General features: G+C 44.0%; 1 protein-coding gene across 1 annotated transcript in view; it reads right to left on the minus strand.

Annotated features, from left to right (window-relative positions):
- Positions 1 to 12,943: 12,943 nt before the first annotated feature.
- Positions 12,944 to 15,694, minus strand: part of LOC107273872 (probable ATP-dependent RNA helicase CG8611) — an 11,834-nt gene continuing 9,083 nt past the window's right edge. Inside the window, exons 8-9 of the mRNA XM_015752466.2 lie at positions 14,922 to 15,123; positions 12,944 to 13,233 (exon numbers count right to left, since the gene is read on the minus strand). Coding sequence (XP_015607952.1) covers positions 13,086 to 13,233; positions 14,922 to 15,123 — 350 coding nt within the window. The 3' untranslated portion in view covers positions 12,944 to 13,085. The remainder of the gene's footprint in view (positions 13,234 to 14,921; positions 15,124 to 15,694) is intronic.

Consider the following 15,694-nt stretch of genomic DNA (forward strand, 5'->3'; position numbering starts at 1 on the left):
CACCAATCCCGATCTCGCACGGTAGCACTTTCGCCCACCACGAATCCTCAGATTCCACGCAATCTTCGCGAATTACTCGACTGATTGGATCGTTTATGGTGATCCTTTGATCTCGCACTCCTGGCCACGGCGTACCCGAAGCTCCAATGGCGCCGGCCGTTACCGCGATACGTCCGTTAGAATTTATCATCGGCCGAATAAGGGTGGAATGTAAAATAAGTAACCCCAGGACTGCGGTCAGGGACAATCAAGCTAGGAAATTACCAATATGATTGCTACTGAAATATCCATGCCGTATACCCAGGAAGCCGACAAAAGAGGTTATGTTAGATATTCGCTTCTGTTACCACTGAACTTACCAACAGTAGGTTATCTTTGATCCTACCATTTCTTTTATGATTTCCATCCACATTCTTTGACCCGTGTTTGCACAGAGTCTCCGATATTACGAAATCCCATGTTGGTAGAGCCTGAAAAAATAAACTTACCCAAAGTACCCGCAGCACAGAACAATTCACGTTCCCGTTTTCTTCGCCCTTTGAAAAACAATTCTCATCCCCTTCGCCTCCATCCCGTATATCAACGGCAAGATGGACTCGCGGCAAAGTTGGCGCAGTACCGTGGCAATTAATAGCGAGCTATAGGGTGCCCCGTGCGGTAAAGTATAAAAATAAAATGTCGACAGGCACAAAGAGGCTTTGGCGGCACGATCGAGTCATTAAGGAGCATTGTGGAATATCGTCGATTTACCGTGGTTGCATGCGTATCCGCCAGCATCCACACGGAGATCCATACGAACATACGTGCACAATAAAGTACGCGAGTCGGTCATAAGTAGAAAAAGGAAATAAGAAGCAAATAATAGCGATGGTCGCGCCAACGTGCGTCAAGGGAAATTATATAATTGTCGTTGATTGGCTGCATTGATATCCATAGGATCTCTATGGGAATTACGTGCCACGTGAGAATTTTCAAAATTTGTCAATGGGATCAGGGATATTTTTTATCTTAAAAAAAATCATACTTGAAGTCAAACGTAATATCGTCTGTCCAGTCACTTGGACCCATGTGCGCAAGCTCAAGGTAAACCCTTAATGAACACAACACACGGCGTTTCGGTAGCGATCGAGCGGCAGGATCAGCTCGGGAGCTCTCTCGGTTAATGAAGGTAATTAAGTTTTTATAGAGCCGAAGGAACCCTGCAACCACCCCGCGCACGCATGATGGATGCTTTGCCATGGCTGAAACAGAAATGTTGGTAGCGAGGCGGGACAACCGGGCCAAATAGAACGAGAGGACGAATGAAAAATTGGTCCCCGGTTGCCGTTTTTGCCTTGAGGAATTTTATTCCCGCCTATGGTAACGTGCCTGGTACACTTGTTACTCCTGTTTGACGAACGGGGGTGGTTTTCGGACCCTGATGAAACCCCCGTCCACGGGTATCGCCAACAGGTACACAAAAATTACAGAATCCCCCTGGACCGGGCAGCGTATGGCTTTTGGAGGTTATACAAAAAATTTGTTTACTCACACTGACGCACGACAGGTCGTAATCGTCCTTTACGTCATTAAGGACAGTCACTGCGGAGTAACAGGAGATCTTCGTTACAGGCTAGTGAATGTCCTAGGGAATTTTTATAGCAATATATCCTAGTTACGTTACAGCTCCGTATCAACTGTGTACCGTTTGTGTAGGTTGCTAAGAAAAAGAAATATATATATATCACCTGTTCACTCTTCTATCGCAACCTATAGAGGACGCTATCATTTTATCAATCGCGAGTCGCACACGAAGCCAAGCACCATACGTTTGGCTCATGCAGGATGGGAATGTACATTAATTGAAATAACAACAATAACCAGCCGGTCAGCCCGTGAGCAGAGGCTGTTTTACGGCGAGGCCTGCAATTCAGATAATACCCCACAATGGGAAGCATCAGTGGGATATCACTCTCTCCTCTATCTCATCCGCGTGTCTCTCTTTGACTTTCGTACATGGCCATCGCTCCGTCTCACTCGGACTCCCAGCAATCGTCAAGCCTGACGCTCAAGTCTTCCAGCCATCATTATTGTCATTATCCCGAGCTCGCTATATATTATTGCATTGACTCTAAAGCATTACCGTCAGGCCGTGTAAGTACCCAGACTAACCTCAAAACAGCCAGGGTACCAACCCCCAAGAGACCACGTCAGTTACAAAAAGGTCAAATCCCATAGACGGTCAAAACGACTATGGAACCCTCTACAAATAATTTCGTATGAATAATCGAAAATGATCTAACGATGGATCGATACGATTCCTTTTTTTAAATTTTAATTGTACGCGATTTAATTATCGGAATGCGGTTCTTGCCGCAATGAGCGCTGTAACCGATCGTATACCAATCATCACTCGGGCTTACGTAATGCCAGGAAAGTTAACTATATAGACCGTTTGAGCTCTCGGTCACATCAGTCACTCGACACCGTTCCTGTCTTCTTGTCCTTATACAACGTCGAACCCGCCATAGATCCAGGGGTACCACACGCTACGGGCTTCAAACCGCAAAGCTAACGTTCCCATATGTATCATATGTTGTGTCCTACCGTATCGGCTCACATACGTGGACCTCCCACCCTTGGATCATTCTGATTGTCTGTACACGACAGTGACTGTACACTTATATATACACACAGTGTTCGCATTGCTTATAAAGCTTATATCGGTACCCCGTACACAAATACCAACAGGAAATTATGCCTCGGGCACACTTAACTGCTACAGAACACGCTGCGGTCTTACGGCGTTATATTCGTTTACCTTGCGTTAATCATGGCGTTTTATGGTAATTCAATCGCCTGTCTCAGTCATACCTATTCACCAACCTACCGGCCCTAACCGCTGTATATTCATATACAGCTGAGCACTGACTGATCCTGCAACCGATCCTCACATCGATACGATTCCCGTCTCGATACTCGCACAGTAGGTAATACGATCGATGCGTCGCTATAACTTTTGATTAATTCCGATAAATTCACGCGATCGGACGATTCGATTTTTTAATCGTATAACGATTATACGTATATGGCGTCGGTGAAGATTTGTTTTCTTAGAACAAAGAGTGTACACGTCCTTGAAAGTATCACTGGTCCACGTGAAGATCGTAACTGGATCATTTGGGATGCTGCGTGGAGCGTACTTTTTTAAATGCGGATCATAACGTGGCTAAATCATTGATCCGTTGTCGGGCAGGATTCCATTATCCTTTTTCTTGACGGGGAGTGCGCTAAAGGTTTTCTTGAATATTTTTCGACACATAATACTCTGGGTGGTTAGCTACGTGCTCGCTCCATCAGATTCGATCAGATTCTACAAGGAAGCAGACTGGAGTCACTGGCGTATCGGTTAAGCTTATTAGCTCTGTAGGGTCCTTTACCAATAGTCGTATATGCGTCGTGTGCTATTTCTCGTACCTTAAGGTAAAGCTGGGTACTCGTGAACCTGCAAACACAAAGTAGACATCAGCGTGGCTATGAGGACCTTTGGATATTTTAAAGTAAATGGATCCAAGAGGAAGTGACGTAAGAACGGAGTGAGAGGCAGTTGAAATAAGAAACTCAGGGTGGATATACTTACTTCGTAGGGTACGGTATGGCGATGGTGAAGCGGGTCGAATAAAAATGTGAATAAAAGGAATAGAGAGGAGGTGGATAGTCAGTGATATTTTTGCGGTGGCGCAAACGTTAAGGCTCGAGGCCGCAGAGCAAACGTCGGTCGGCCGCAATCTTCGGTCAATTTCCGTGCAATCTTGCTGAGCAAACAAAAAGGCCTGCGAACCTGGGCCTTATGCTGTGGATGGGCCTGAGGGCGGGCAGGGGGGCCTAAAAAGAAAGATGAAAGAATCAGTAGCATCCTACAGGCATTACAAGAGTGGAGTCTGGTCGTTTGGATCGATATAATTTTTATCGAAAATTATCTGTGAACAGTAGTCAACATTTTGAATAATACTTATAAGAAATTATCTATTTACCTAAATAATATCTTTATATAATTATGTCAATGCTCGACGTGCATATTGTGAAACTTCAGAAGCCATAGAACGAACCTTCCATCCTGTGAATCTCAGTACGGCGTCCCGACGTTCGAGGGCGTCAGCGTTGGTCAGTCCTCGAGCGTTGCCGGAAACAAATGAGCTTTGGACAGGGCCGGGTCATGGCGGTCCTTTTGAGGGCTTTTGACGTTCGGCTGCCGAGGGTCAGAAGTTGGTCCGTTCACGGTAGCCAGGTCCAGCCTTTTCTAACTCAACGTTTCTTCTACCCTAGAGTCCCTGTCTCTCGCTCTGGCTTTTTTTCTTCTTCTCCTCCTCTCAGCCATCTAACCGCAGCATCCCGGTCCACGCTCTTCCAGTAATGAATGAGAGCGGACAATGGACGTCCAAGATTTGGAACTCGCATTTGGGAAGGGTTAATAACGATCCCTGCGATTGTCCGTAATTACACATCGTGCCGGATGATGATCTGGTGGGGATGGACCAGGACGGGGAGATGAGTCGAGATGACGCTAAAAAAATATAAAAGATCAAGGGGATTATTCTCGTATCGAGTACCGTACCGACGATATATTCTGGCTACTCGCCCGTTCGCCAGGAATACCACTTTTACTTCTCATCACTGCCGATCCCCCTGATGGCGCTGCTCTCCTTTTTTGGCGCTGCCAAGGCATAATTAAACGATACAATTAAAGGCACAATGCCAGAGAGATGCACTCGATCTCCCGCAAAGAGAATAGTCGTAAACTGTAACAATGGCCCTTGACAATGGCCATTGTCGATGGTAATATTGATTAATTACAATCTCGGATACTCACTTGGTGTACGGGGCTGTTAATATCTATGGTTCGTCTTCGACAGTTCCTCAAGGATCATCAAAAGACGTTCATTAGCAAAAGCGGTATCATCAGTAGTCTGGACCAGGCTACCAGTCCCTTTTCACAACTGTGGGAACAAAAATTTTTGTTAATGGATCATCCTCATCGAGCACCCGTAAGAATTTTTTGTGATGGAAACTTGTGCAAAATTAATTTGAATACAGCAGTGAATTGCGCAATGTGATTCCTGACTCGTGAAGGGGCCTGGGTACAATCCTAAATCCCCGTTAGAAGGATAATAGAAAAGTTATCGACGTTCCAATGCCAGGACACAATGGCGTCGGCTTTGTAATTAATAGCCTCTACGTCAAGTGGCACTTCGTCGGGTACCATTGGCGTAGTCAGAGTTAAATTTTCTTATATATGTATATATAATGTTTTAGATTTTCAAAGAAGACACGCAATGGATCGAAGTACGTGTATTTATCATATATGTATAAAATTTAATAGATAATTTCATCCCTCAAGGACGCATGTCGGGTAAGATTCCTTTCATAAAATTTTAATTGATAACGCCCCAAGAGAAAAGATGGGAACAAAACTGTCGTAGGTATAGCCCTTTCAATTGACAAGGACGAGGGTGGGCTTTGGTGGTTCCTAACCTACCCCCCGCCGTCATCCAAAAGGGTAATTAATTAAGTTTGACTTGGCGCGCAAATTAACGAAGGGTGCCTCGAGTTAATTAATTAATTGTAAGTTCTTAGAAGCTACCACCCCCACCGCGCGGGCAAAGTGGTTTTCCTAGGGATTTTGTCACCTTTTAAAATGCGCGAACAAAGATGAGAATGGAAAATAATGGCAGAACCGCAAGGACGGTGACGTGTCAAAATTGACCGTACCGTCAACCGACGCGTATGGTTCAACTGTATATTCCAAAATCTGAGCAGACTGAAAAAAATTTTTTTTTTCAAAAATTCAAAATTCAAAAAACCGTAATTTTCGATAATTTTTTTTTTCCACTATCTCACTCCCCAGCAAATATTCGCCAGACTCGAAATACGCGAATACATAATAGAAAGAAAGTTAGGAAGAGTAATGCCTCGGGAAGCAGTTAAATCCGTTGCATGTGTGCCCCGGGAGAGGATCTACTTCTCCCTACCCTTTGTCTCTGCGTTAGCTAAGCTTTTGTTTCGGTTATACGACCGAGGATACCGGCGGGCCCGTCCAATAAAACGAAAAACCCCCGCGCGACTTTACAATGCCAAGTATTTGCATAATTTCGCGTAATCTCCGCCATTTTGGGTTTTGTCCCGTTCCAACCAGCCTGAATGCTCCGACCCCTTACAGTATACCTAGTAGAATTAATTAGCGTACGTAAACCATCCCCCAAAGGGGTTTTCGTTTATTCGCTCTATTTTTCGAAAAAAAAAAAAAAATTTTTAATTCCCCCTACTTTCTGCAGTAGTCCATTACTTATGCGAACCTGCGTATATAGGTATATATATATACATATGCATATCTACATACGTAAATGCCTTTAGCGTCACAATACTTGATGGTGGTGGCAGGTTCGCGCGGCCCGAGATGAATTCGAATGATTAAAAGCGATTGGATTGTAGCTGCCCGCCTCAATTATGAGCGAAGCACGCCATTCCCTCGTTATATGAGGCCGCCACTCGGGCAAGCGAGCCGGCATACGTGGCGCGCAGAGGCGCGAGTTTAATACGTGTGAACGCTCCTTTATTAGTAGCGTGACCAATGAGCGCTAACGCTATTAATCAAACGTCTAACGGCACGGTGTGAGTAGGTTACTATACGTATACGTATACAACGTGGCTTTGCGTACGGTAAGTGCGTAACGCACCTCGTACCTGGCGCACACACTTCCTTCAATTATCGCCAAGTCCTCCCTTGGTAATTCCGGTATTCCGCTAATTGAACCGCGTGGCGGCGCTGCGATGACGCTACTATCTTTTTCACCTTTGCACCGTATGCATTCGCAGTAGGAGCACTAAAGTTGCACATACGGTATCTTACCTTGATAGAATGATGCCGACGTCTCGTGTGACTCGTCGTTATTTTGAGAAAGACGAGTTTTTCGAGTGACGTGAAGCATAGTCAAATTTGTTCGTTTTCAATGAAGAGTCGAGACGAACGATGAGACTGCCGATGACGGTAAGTGAGTTCAATCGGCCATCTGCCGACATGTGCGCTCGCGTGCTACGACTCAAAAGAGTCTGAAAGAGTTACGCTTTGCCGAGTCACGAGAGTCTCCTTGGCAATTCGGTGAGCCCGGTGAAACCGCGTTGCACTTATATTCTTTGAGGGAACGACGAGTAGAGGCGCCTCGGGGCACTGCCTACGTTAAGTTTAATATCGTAGAAGGGATACTCACCACTGTTTTTCGTACGGGACGAGATAGTACGACTAATAGCCGCCAGGGGCTGTTCAGGGCCCTGGAAATGCATAAGGGATCTGGCCGAGGTACGAAAACAGTGTGGTAAAGCACGTAATAAACTAATACGAACTTTAACACTGTTTCGACCTTATTTATAAAGCAGTCAGGCCGACATTATAATATAACCAGTAAGTTAATGACGCGTCCCTAAAGTGTTTGCGGCCGAGTGATATATATATATATATATATATATATATATATATATATATATTGTTCGTGGCGCGTTGTTCAATTTGGAAGCCCGATGGCGCATCTCGCCCTAAGATTCGCGTCTGATGATAGGGAAATAAAGCCATTTCGCGTTTATAGAAAGTGTTCCGCCATGTGCCACAGGCGTAGAGACTAGGAAATTTATTTCTTCGCGATAAAGATTGCTTCACACGGAATCACCTTGTTTTAAGACCTTTGCCGAGCAATCATTCAATAAGATGAATTTATGTGCCACTTTCGAAATTGAGGTTATGTTAAATTTTACTTTTTTTTTTTTTTTAACAACTCGTAGCTAAGGCAATGACCAAAAATATTAAATACCACGTATCAGTATGTGTATCTATGTACTACTGCTTGTTATCAGGGTATACGTTAGCGCCCTAAAGGAAAAAGATTGGAAACTTTTTTTTCAACTTGTTCGCAATAATTTCGTGTCGCAAGAAAATTCCGGGCGATGGCGTCAATCATCCTCTGTGGGATGGACGACGTGCAAACCCCTTAAGAGAGGTTCAAAGCGAGGAGACCGACGAATTACCGGGAAGTTTACCAATCCGATGTATTTTTTTTCGCCTGCCAATTTTTCTCCTTAGTCTCTGAAAGTGCGAGGGAGATAGATAGAGAGAGAAACAGTCGCCAAAGCGGAAGCTGATAATCTTGAAAGGGGCTTTTTAAATTGGCTCCTTTGACGCGACGCTCCTGAATTAGTTTTTCATATTCGAATAATTCTCAAGCGTTCATTCCTCTCTCTCTCTCTCTCTTAAATTACCGGAAGTTCATGTAACCAAATGGACAAAAATACCAAATACCTTCTTAATCTCCAAAACTAGAGTAACAACAATCTAAAACAAATTCAAAATCTCTTTCAAACTACTTCACCTAAATTTTACCCTGAAACAGGTAAAATACATGTCTCATCGATCATATTCAAAATTCTTGCAGGACTGATTAACCACTAATCAATCAATAAAAAATCATAAATAATCTGTTTACTATTAAATCAGGTATTTCAAAATTTCAAATTTTTTTTTTTTTTTAAATAACAGCAAATTATGTATTAAGTCGAGTTCACGCGGTTTACATAAAAAAATAAATCAATTCCACAGATAAATAAATTTCCAAAAAATGTTTCACATTGCCTATCTCTAATTTTTTTTAAATTCACAAATTGCTCAAATATCGTTATCTTTCGCATTCATCGTTCACCCTCTCCCTTCTCTACAGCTAAATTAATAATTAACCAGCGCAAAGAAAGTGTGAATTTCTCAAAAGGCTCGCGCGATCACCGTCAGATTAATGCGAGGAAATGAAATTGCTCGCTCGAGAACCTGGAAGATGGTAAAATAAAGTAATTGTTGCCATTACAGTCCGACCAACACAAAGATCCACCGAAGCCGTCATCACACAGGAACTCGCATTGTTCAAACAGCAGCGTCGGTACAGGTTCATCTACTTTGTGAGAATCCGGGCAATTACCTGGCTCCAGTATGATCGCAATTCATCGCCTCTCTTTACGGCGAATTAATTTAAATTTCTTAATTGCCAACAGCTAATTGTCTAATACGTCACGAATTTCTAACGTCCTATGAGTGCATATTAACAATATACATATATTTATACACACACTCATTGCCTTACAAATGGATTAAGAAATTTCACAAAGGCTACAAAAAAATCATATACCGGGTGTTACCACCCGTAAAGGAGGAAATAATCGGTGAAACGACTGGCGCGATGATTGTGACGTTAAACGCGCATAAATCCCCAGGCAATTAACAAATATGTATATACACATATATGTATATATATATATATGTAAATTAACGCGCAACTTTCCACCCGGGAAAGTTAACACGTCGGCCACAGGTACTAATTGTAATTACCCGGTTAAGTAATATATACGCGATAGACATGGGCATCGTTATTCCTTGAATTTCAATCCGTACAATCTAACTCCTCTCTATAAAATAATCCCACGAATTCACATTCAACCGTGTACGCCTGTGCCTAATTCCTTTTTCTTTAATCCCCACTCTTTATCCATCTCTACCATTACGTATCGTGTCATCTCATTCTTCCCGTCACTTTCCATTATGGCTATACCTATGTCTATGTGTATATATTTACATTGTACATTCATATTAATAATTAAGCTTCACTATTACACACACAGCATCCGTCCCAGTGACTGATACGTACACACGCGATGCACCTAAAGACGCATAATTAACGCTCGTAAATGGGAACTGATTAAATAAGAAAAAAATATTGGAACGGAGGCCATTGTTAATTTTCGATCATTAAATCCGTCAGCTTTTTCGCACTTCTTGTGTCTTTCGTGAGAATAATTTGCGTGGTGGCCGCTTGGCGGCGCGCGAGTCGAGGTACTGAGGATAATACAGAGGGGATAGAAAGGGGTGTCGGATCGATTCGGAATTAACACATCGAGTTAAGAATGGAAACTTAAGTATAAGCAGTGGCGGCCAGTTAAACTGGACGATTGTTACGGTTGGTACCAGTGCTGCAATATATATGTATAAAAGAATATAACAGGGGAACCGAAGTCTCACAGTATATATACGTTGTAGGTATACGAGGTTGGTACCCAACCGAGTGTCTATGGCTTCTTCGCACGATATGCCAATAAAACGTTTCCAAGGGATATCTCGCCTGTAAAATGCTAATTTCGAAAGAAGAAACGTAACGCGTTTCCAAACGAACTACAACTGCCGGGATTGTAGCCGGACGCGCGTGTATATACGGCCCTGAGATTTGCAGAATTGAAATGATGAGAAAAAAAAAGCAGAGGATTCAAGCCGAAGCGGTATAGGATAAAATGTGAAATTTTTAGTATGGAATTTGAAAATTGATCGGATATTTTTTTTTGGCTTCATTTTCACTGTCTACGTTCTCTATAGCATTATCAAGCTGTTCGAATTCTTCCCGCCAAAGGGAACCTTTTGTTCTCGACGTTTCCTTTATATTCCAGGCGTGATGGTAACTAGAAAGAATCGCTCCTACCTCGTCAAGCTGACTGTTTGACAGTAATTCCTGTTATAAATTGACGTTAATTTCGAGCGTGAAATCGAAAAGCGACGATGAGAATATTATACCCGCGGACGTGGCCTCGTATAATGAGAAGACCGTTGCCGGGGGATCAGGGTCACGTGGTGTTGTGCATTTTCGAAAAGCGAATAACGAGAATACGTTGTACGGTCGGTAAAGAAATTTACAGGGAGAAAATAGTAATACAAAAAGGTGTATATACCATCGAGGTAAACGTGACCGAGCGCGAAAATTGAGAATAATGAAAAAGCAATGAATTAAAATTGCTCGCGGCAATGCTACCTTAAATATTACCGTAACCCCCGAGATATACACGTGTTGCACGCATTACCGCTTATCCTTAAGATATTTCTAACGGAAGCTTTATCACGGCCATTACTTCTATTGTCGCAATTAACTGCAACTAATGTCAACGATATACAAAATTGCCAAGATAGCAACAGAACGGTACGCGTCGCTCGTAAATTGTGATACGAGTAAAGTGGAGCGTTTTATTTTTCATTTTTTTTTCTTTTTCAAACGTTTAGCGCGATATTCATATTTATACAGGTAATACGATAGCTTCTGATCCGTTTACTTATATCAGCATAAAAAAATAGCACGTAACGGCGAATGGGAATCTAAACGAAGGAGAGGATAAAGAATACAATACAAAATTAGATGTTGCACCTGGGTCAAGGGGTGGAGGCCGAGGAGTGGGGGTCAAGGGGCGGATACGAAACAATCGAGCGTTCGACAATTTTTCATTTGTCAAGGTTTCCTTTTTCCTTTTTTTACCCTTTCGGTCCCGCCGAGAATTTTACGTTCTGAAGGATCGATGCTAATTCTCTCCCGTGAAATCGTAAAGCAACGCGCGATTGCTTCGTAATGAGGGACCCGCGGGAAGTGCGGGGACGCCTGGCAGCTAGGCGAAGGATAAAAGTGTAAACGATCGAAAAAGTCGTTAACTGGTCGGAAATCGGTAATCACCGTTAATAATCGTCTCCTCTTACGAGTCCTTACGTTTTTGTACGGACGTGAAACTCACGAATACATCGGTACGCTTACAAAAGTCGAAGAAGAACTTTGAGCCGAGAAGAATCTCGAATCCCTTTGCCATCAGCAGCATCCCATGCTTTGTATTAATAATCGGACTCAAGCTGAGCGCATCTCATCGTAATGAGGCTATTTTTACTTAATTCATTTTTCTTCATCGAAATTCCACTTTCCTCGACGGTCCTGGTACATTTGGTTAACATGGCGTCCGAGCCCGCTCAGCATAACGCACGGTTATGGCTTAGCCATTACAATTTTGACAATTATAAGCGCCGACCCTGATTCACTACACAGTGCCTTAGATCTACGTAGAGTAACAGAATGCCGTGTACAATATATGGATACCGCATATGGTTGAATGGTGCGAATTGAGTTTTTGCAGAAATTCTTAGCGACTAATACGCAGCATTATCGCGTTAGGAAGGAAATCATTCTCGCAGCTTGAGCGCGATTCAGTAATTCAAGTTGGCCGTTTGGCCGACTGCCGAAGAGCACAGCAGAGCCATCTATCTCGCGGCGCAGCAGCACGGTAGTAAGCAGAAGGAAAGAAGGCATAATTAAATTAAATTAAAGCTACCCTTCTTGCCCCCCTTGCTCTATCGTTATTTCATCGTCCCGACGTCGGGAGAGTCAGTCGGCCGTACGACGGCGTCGTCGCCACCGCCGCCGCCTTTATTTGCAAGCAATTTGCGCTCGCGCGATCGTACCGCAAAAAATTGGAAAATAATGCAACGATATTAATCATCGTCCAGCGCTTCGTGCGCTTCGCCATTCTCTCGCCAGTCTGCATCCCCTTCTCGACCATCCCACCGAACCAGTCCTTAGTACCTTGGTCCATCTTTAACCTAATATCCGCTCACTCTTCTTTCTTTTAACGTAACGTCTTCCACGAGCGATATTAAATCATTTGAATTTCCCGCCATACAAATCCGTTTGACAGTTTATTATATACTTTTCGTTTTCTCCATTTCTTTTCCTTCCTTTGTGTAACCTGGCGAACGCTCCGACTGCGACTTCCGTTGTAATCTTCTCATTCGGTCATTTATGGCAATTGGTGAATTCGGTTACGTGCGGTGGACCCCAACCTGGTGTTCTGGCACTGAACCGGTGACATTAAGTTATGAGAACGACGCAGGTATACTATATACATATTATTAGATTATTAACGTACGCTGAATTCTCCGTTAGTACGGTAATCCGGTCTACGTGGGCAATTGGTAGGTGCGATCTCATGGAAAGTTACACGGTGAACATCCTAACTGAGGAACAATGACCTGACGTAGGTGGATGAGTAGGTACTCAGGAAAGTCTTTCTGATGACACTTTGATGATCTTTCTTTCTATTCTTTATGTACAGAAGAAAAAAGAAAAAGGAAACGGAGTATTTATAAAATTAGCAGCAAGCCAACCGTACCGATTTGAAAATAGGTCGTGACGATATTCAAAACCCACCGACAAACCGGAGGTTCATTATTTTTTAGATTTCTTAATCGGTTCCAATCCACTGTCGTACTCCGATGTGTTCAGCATCCGCACCTTCTTCAGCAAGCCCGTCTTCTGCTGTCGTTGTCCAGGACGGCCCTTAGGATCCCGACTGCCAGTGGTCACCCTCTTAGTCCTGAAAGCATCGTCAAGAGGGAACATAGGTTAATCGTCGCATTAGGGCGAACCCGCAATTTTCGGTAATTCGACGTAAACGACATGTGGTCGGTCGAGGTGCTCGCGCTGTCTGTGACCTGGGCGAGGACAGCGCGGTAATGGAAAATTGACAAAAAATGATTCGCTTTAAAGTACGGATACACCCCTGAGGTGAGTCCAGGTCGACGAGTCTGCCAACTGGCGTACCGAATCATCACCCCGAGACCATCAACCGTTTTTCTCACAAGGTAAAAATTGCCCGGCCCTTCACCCCCCCTACGCTAAATTCTCGCTCGCCAATTTTCTACTCTCGCCCGTTTTCGACGTAACGTCCGGTTTAGTCTCGGATGAGAAAGGCGCGAAAATTCAAAAAAAAAAAAAAACATCGCGCAGTCTATTTTTCATCGAACGACATATAGACCAAATATTTTCATGAGACAAAAGCAATGAGAGATATTGAAAAAAAAGGTTCAATACTTAAAATATTAAAAAAAGGGAAGCTGGCAAAGATCCAACGACGCGTACGCAACGTCGCGACGCGCTTCTACGAGATTCATTGGAGCGTCGAGGCGAAGCCCGCCTTTCACCCATTAAAAGTCACTCGCGACGAGGCGTTTTCTGCGTTCGAACGCCAGAAAACACGCCCATTCAAAATCGTATTAAATGCCACGCCAGCCCGTGGTACCCTCTCTCTGTTTACACGAGTTTGCCGCGTGCTCTCACGCACAGAAATATAAAACACAGGCAAAGCCAAAGAGACAGAAATGAAGAGAGAAAGAGAGAGAGAGAGAGAGAGAAGGAGAGAGACTGTGCGTGCACGTCGTAGAGCAGTAGAGACAGCGCGCACGTCGGTTTCCGTAAATGGCCGGGCGGCCCGGCCGGAAGTGGCGGTCGCATCAGTCTGTTTAATAGCCGTATTGTATAATTATGAACAATGGAGTAGCGCGGCGTTGGAGGGAAGAGAGAAGCAGAGAGAAGCAGGGATAGTCTGATGCAAAGGGAGAACGAGCAGACAGGTACTGTGGGTAGAGATTAGAGAGAGAGAGAAAGTGGAAGTGAATAAGTGAGAGACTAATGTAAGAGAGAGAGAGAGAGAGAGAGTATAGTGACATAGTCCTATAATCTAGAGAAGGGTCCACATATGTGTACAGGTTAAACAGAGTACATATGTGGACTTAGGGGAGGATAGAAGGAACTCGCGGATATTTCATGTGCAACGTACACCATAGTTGCGTATGGCTTATGGTTGGCAACGAGCGTAGAACATGTCCACTGTGTCATGTGTGTCGTACATGACGTATGACAGCGTACGACAATTTTGACGTCATCCCGGTCCTACCGATTGTGTCCAGGACGCTCGACAGGGATACCCCATCTACGTGTATCTGAGTATTCTATGGGCTCCAAGCAATGGTTAGCTTGGCAAGCCAGGCATAAATCCGTCATTAATAACGCGTGTGCTTGTCGTACGTGGAAGAGCAGATCAGCACGGATCTGCGTCTGGTACCAGTGAGATTGTTACGGGCAGTTATTGCGAATAACTCGGTGAGAAGGATGGCAGAAGAAAAGCGAAGAAATCGTGGAGCTGTATGGTGAAAAGGAATGGTAATTTTATGAATGTAGGTAAATTATCGTTACGGAGGGAAAATAAATAAAAATTTCTTTTACCTTTCATTCGAAAGTCTATTGTCATGTTTACGCATCGGGTCTTGGTCATTCCAGAGTTTCTTGCCGATTCCGCCTATTCTCTGTGGCGGATCACGTAGTCCAAAGCTCCTTGCGTAGTGACCGAGATGGAGCTCCTTGCGGTTGAAGATCTCCCGCATCTCGTGAGGATAACTGGAGTAGAATCGTATCCAGGATACGTAGGCTGTAACGGAAGCAGGATAAAATAGTATAGAAAATATATAAAATTTTGTAACGAATTATAAATATGGTGTGGATATTACGTGTGATTGACCTATGACCGTAGTATGTATATACTATGGATATATGAGCTACGTACATACATGCCCTTATTAATCGCGATTCCATTAGGTTACCGAGTTAGATTCTATGGGGTAAGGCGTGTACCCCTGTAGCGGGCTATTAAGGGGCATTAATGGGGTTCGAGTCAAGTGCTGTGGCTAACAGTTAACCCCCGTGTTTCCGTGCGCCTGAGAAACCGGAGGGTTCGCCGCTCCTGAGAGAAACTCGACACATGTGGAGTGACACTTTTCTATGGTTCCCCATGGTGGGGATGGATGGGAGACGTGCGAACAAAAAATTGGTCTGGTAAAAGAGCTTCTGCGGCAGGGCTGTGCGGCGTCGACTTGTAACTTGAACAGGACGTTTGGGTAACCAAGCCCCATAGATCACGAGGAAAACTAAAGGACGAGTTGGCCAACTACCCCTTGTACGATTTCTCTCTTGATCCAGCCCCCCCCCCCCCCCCAAGGGGG

This window comes from Cephus cinctus, unplaced genomic scaffold (assembly GCF_000341935.2).
Source record: "Cephus cinctus unplaced genomic scaffold, Ccin1 Ccin1_scaffold1857, whole genome shotgun sequence".
NCBI lineage: Eukaryota > Metazoa > Arthropoda > Insecta > Hymenoptera > Cephidae > Cephus > Cephus cinctus.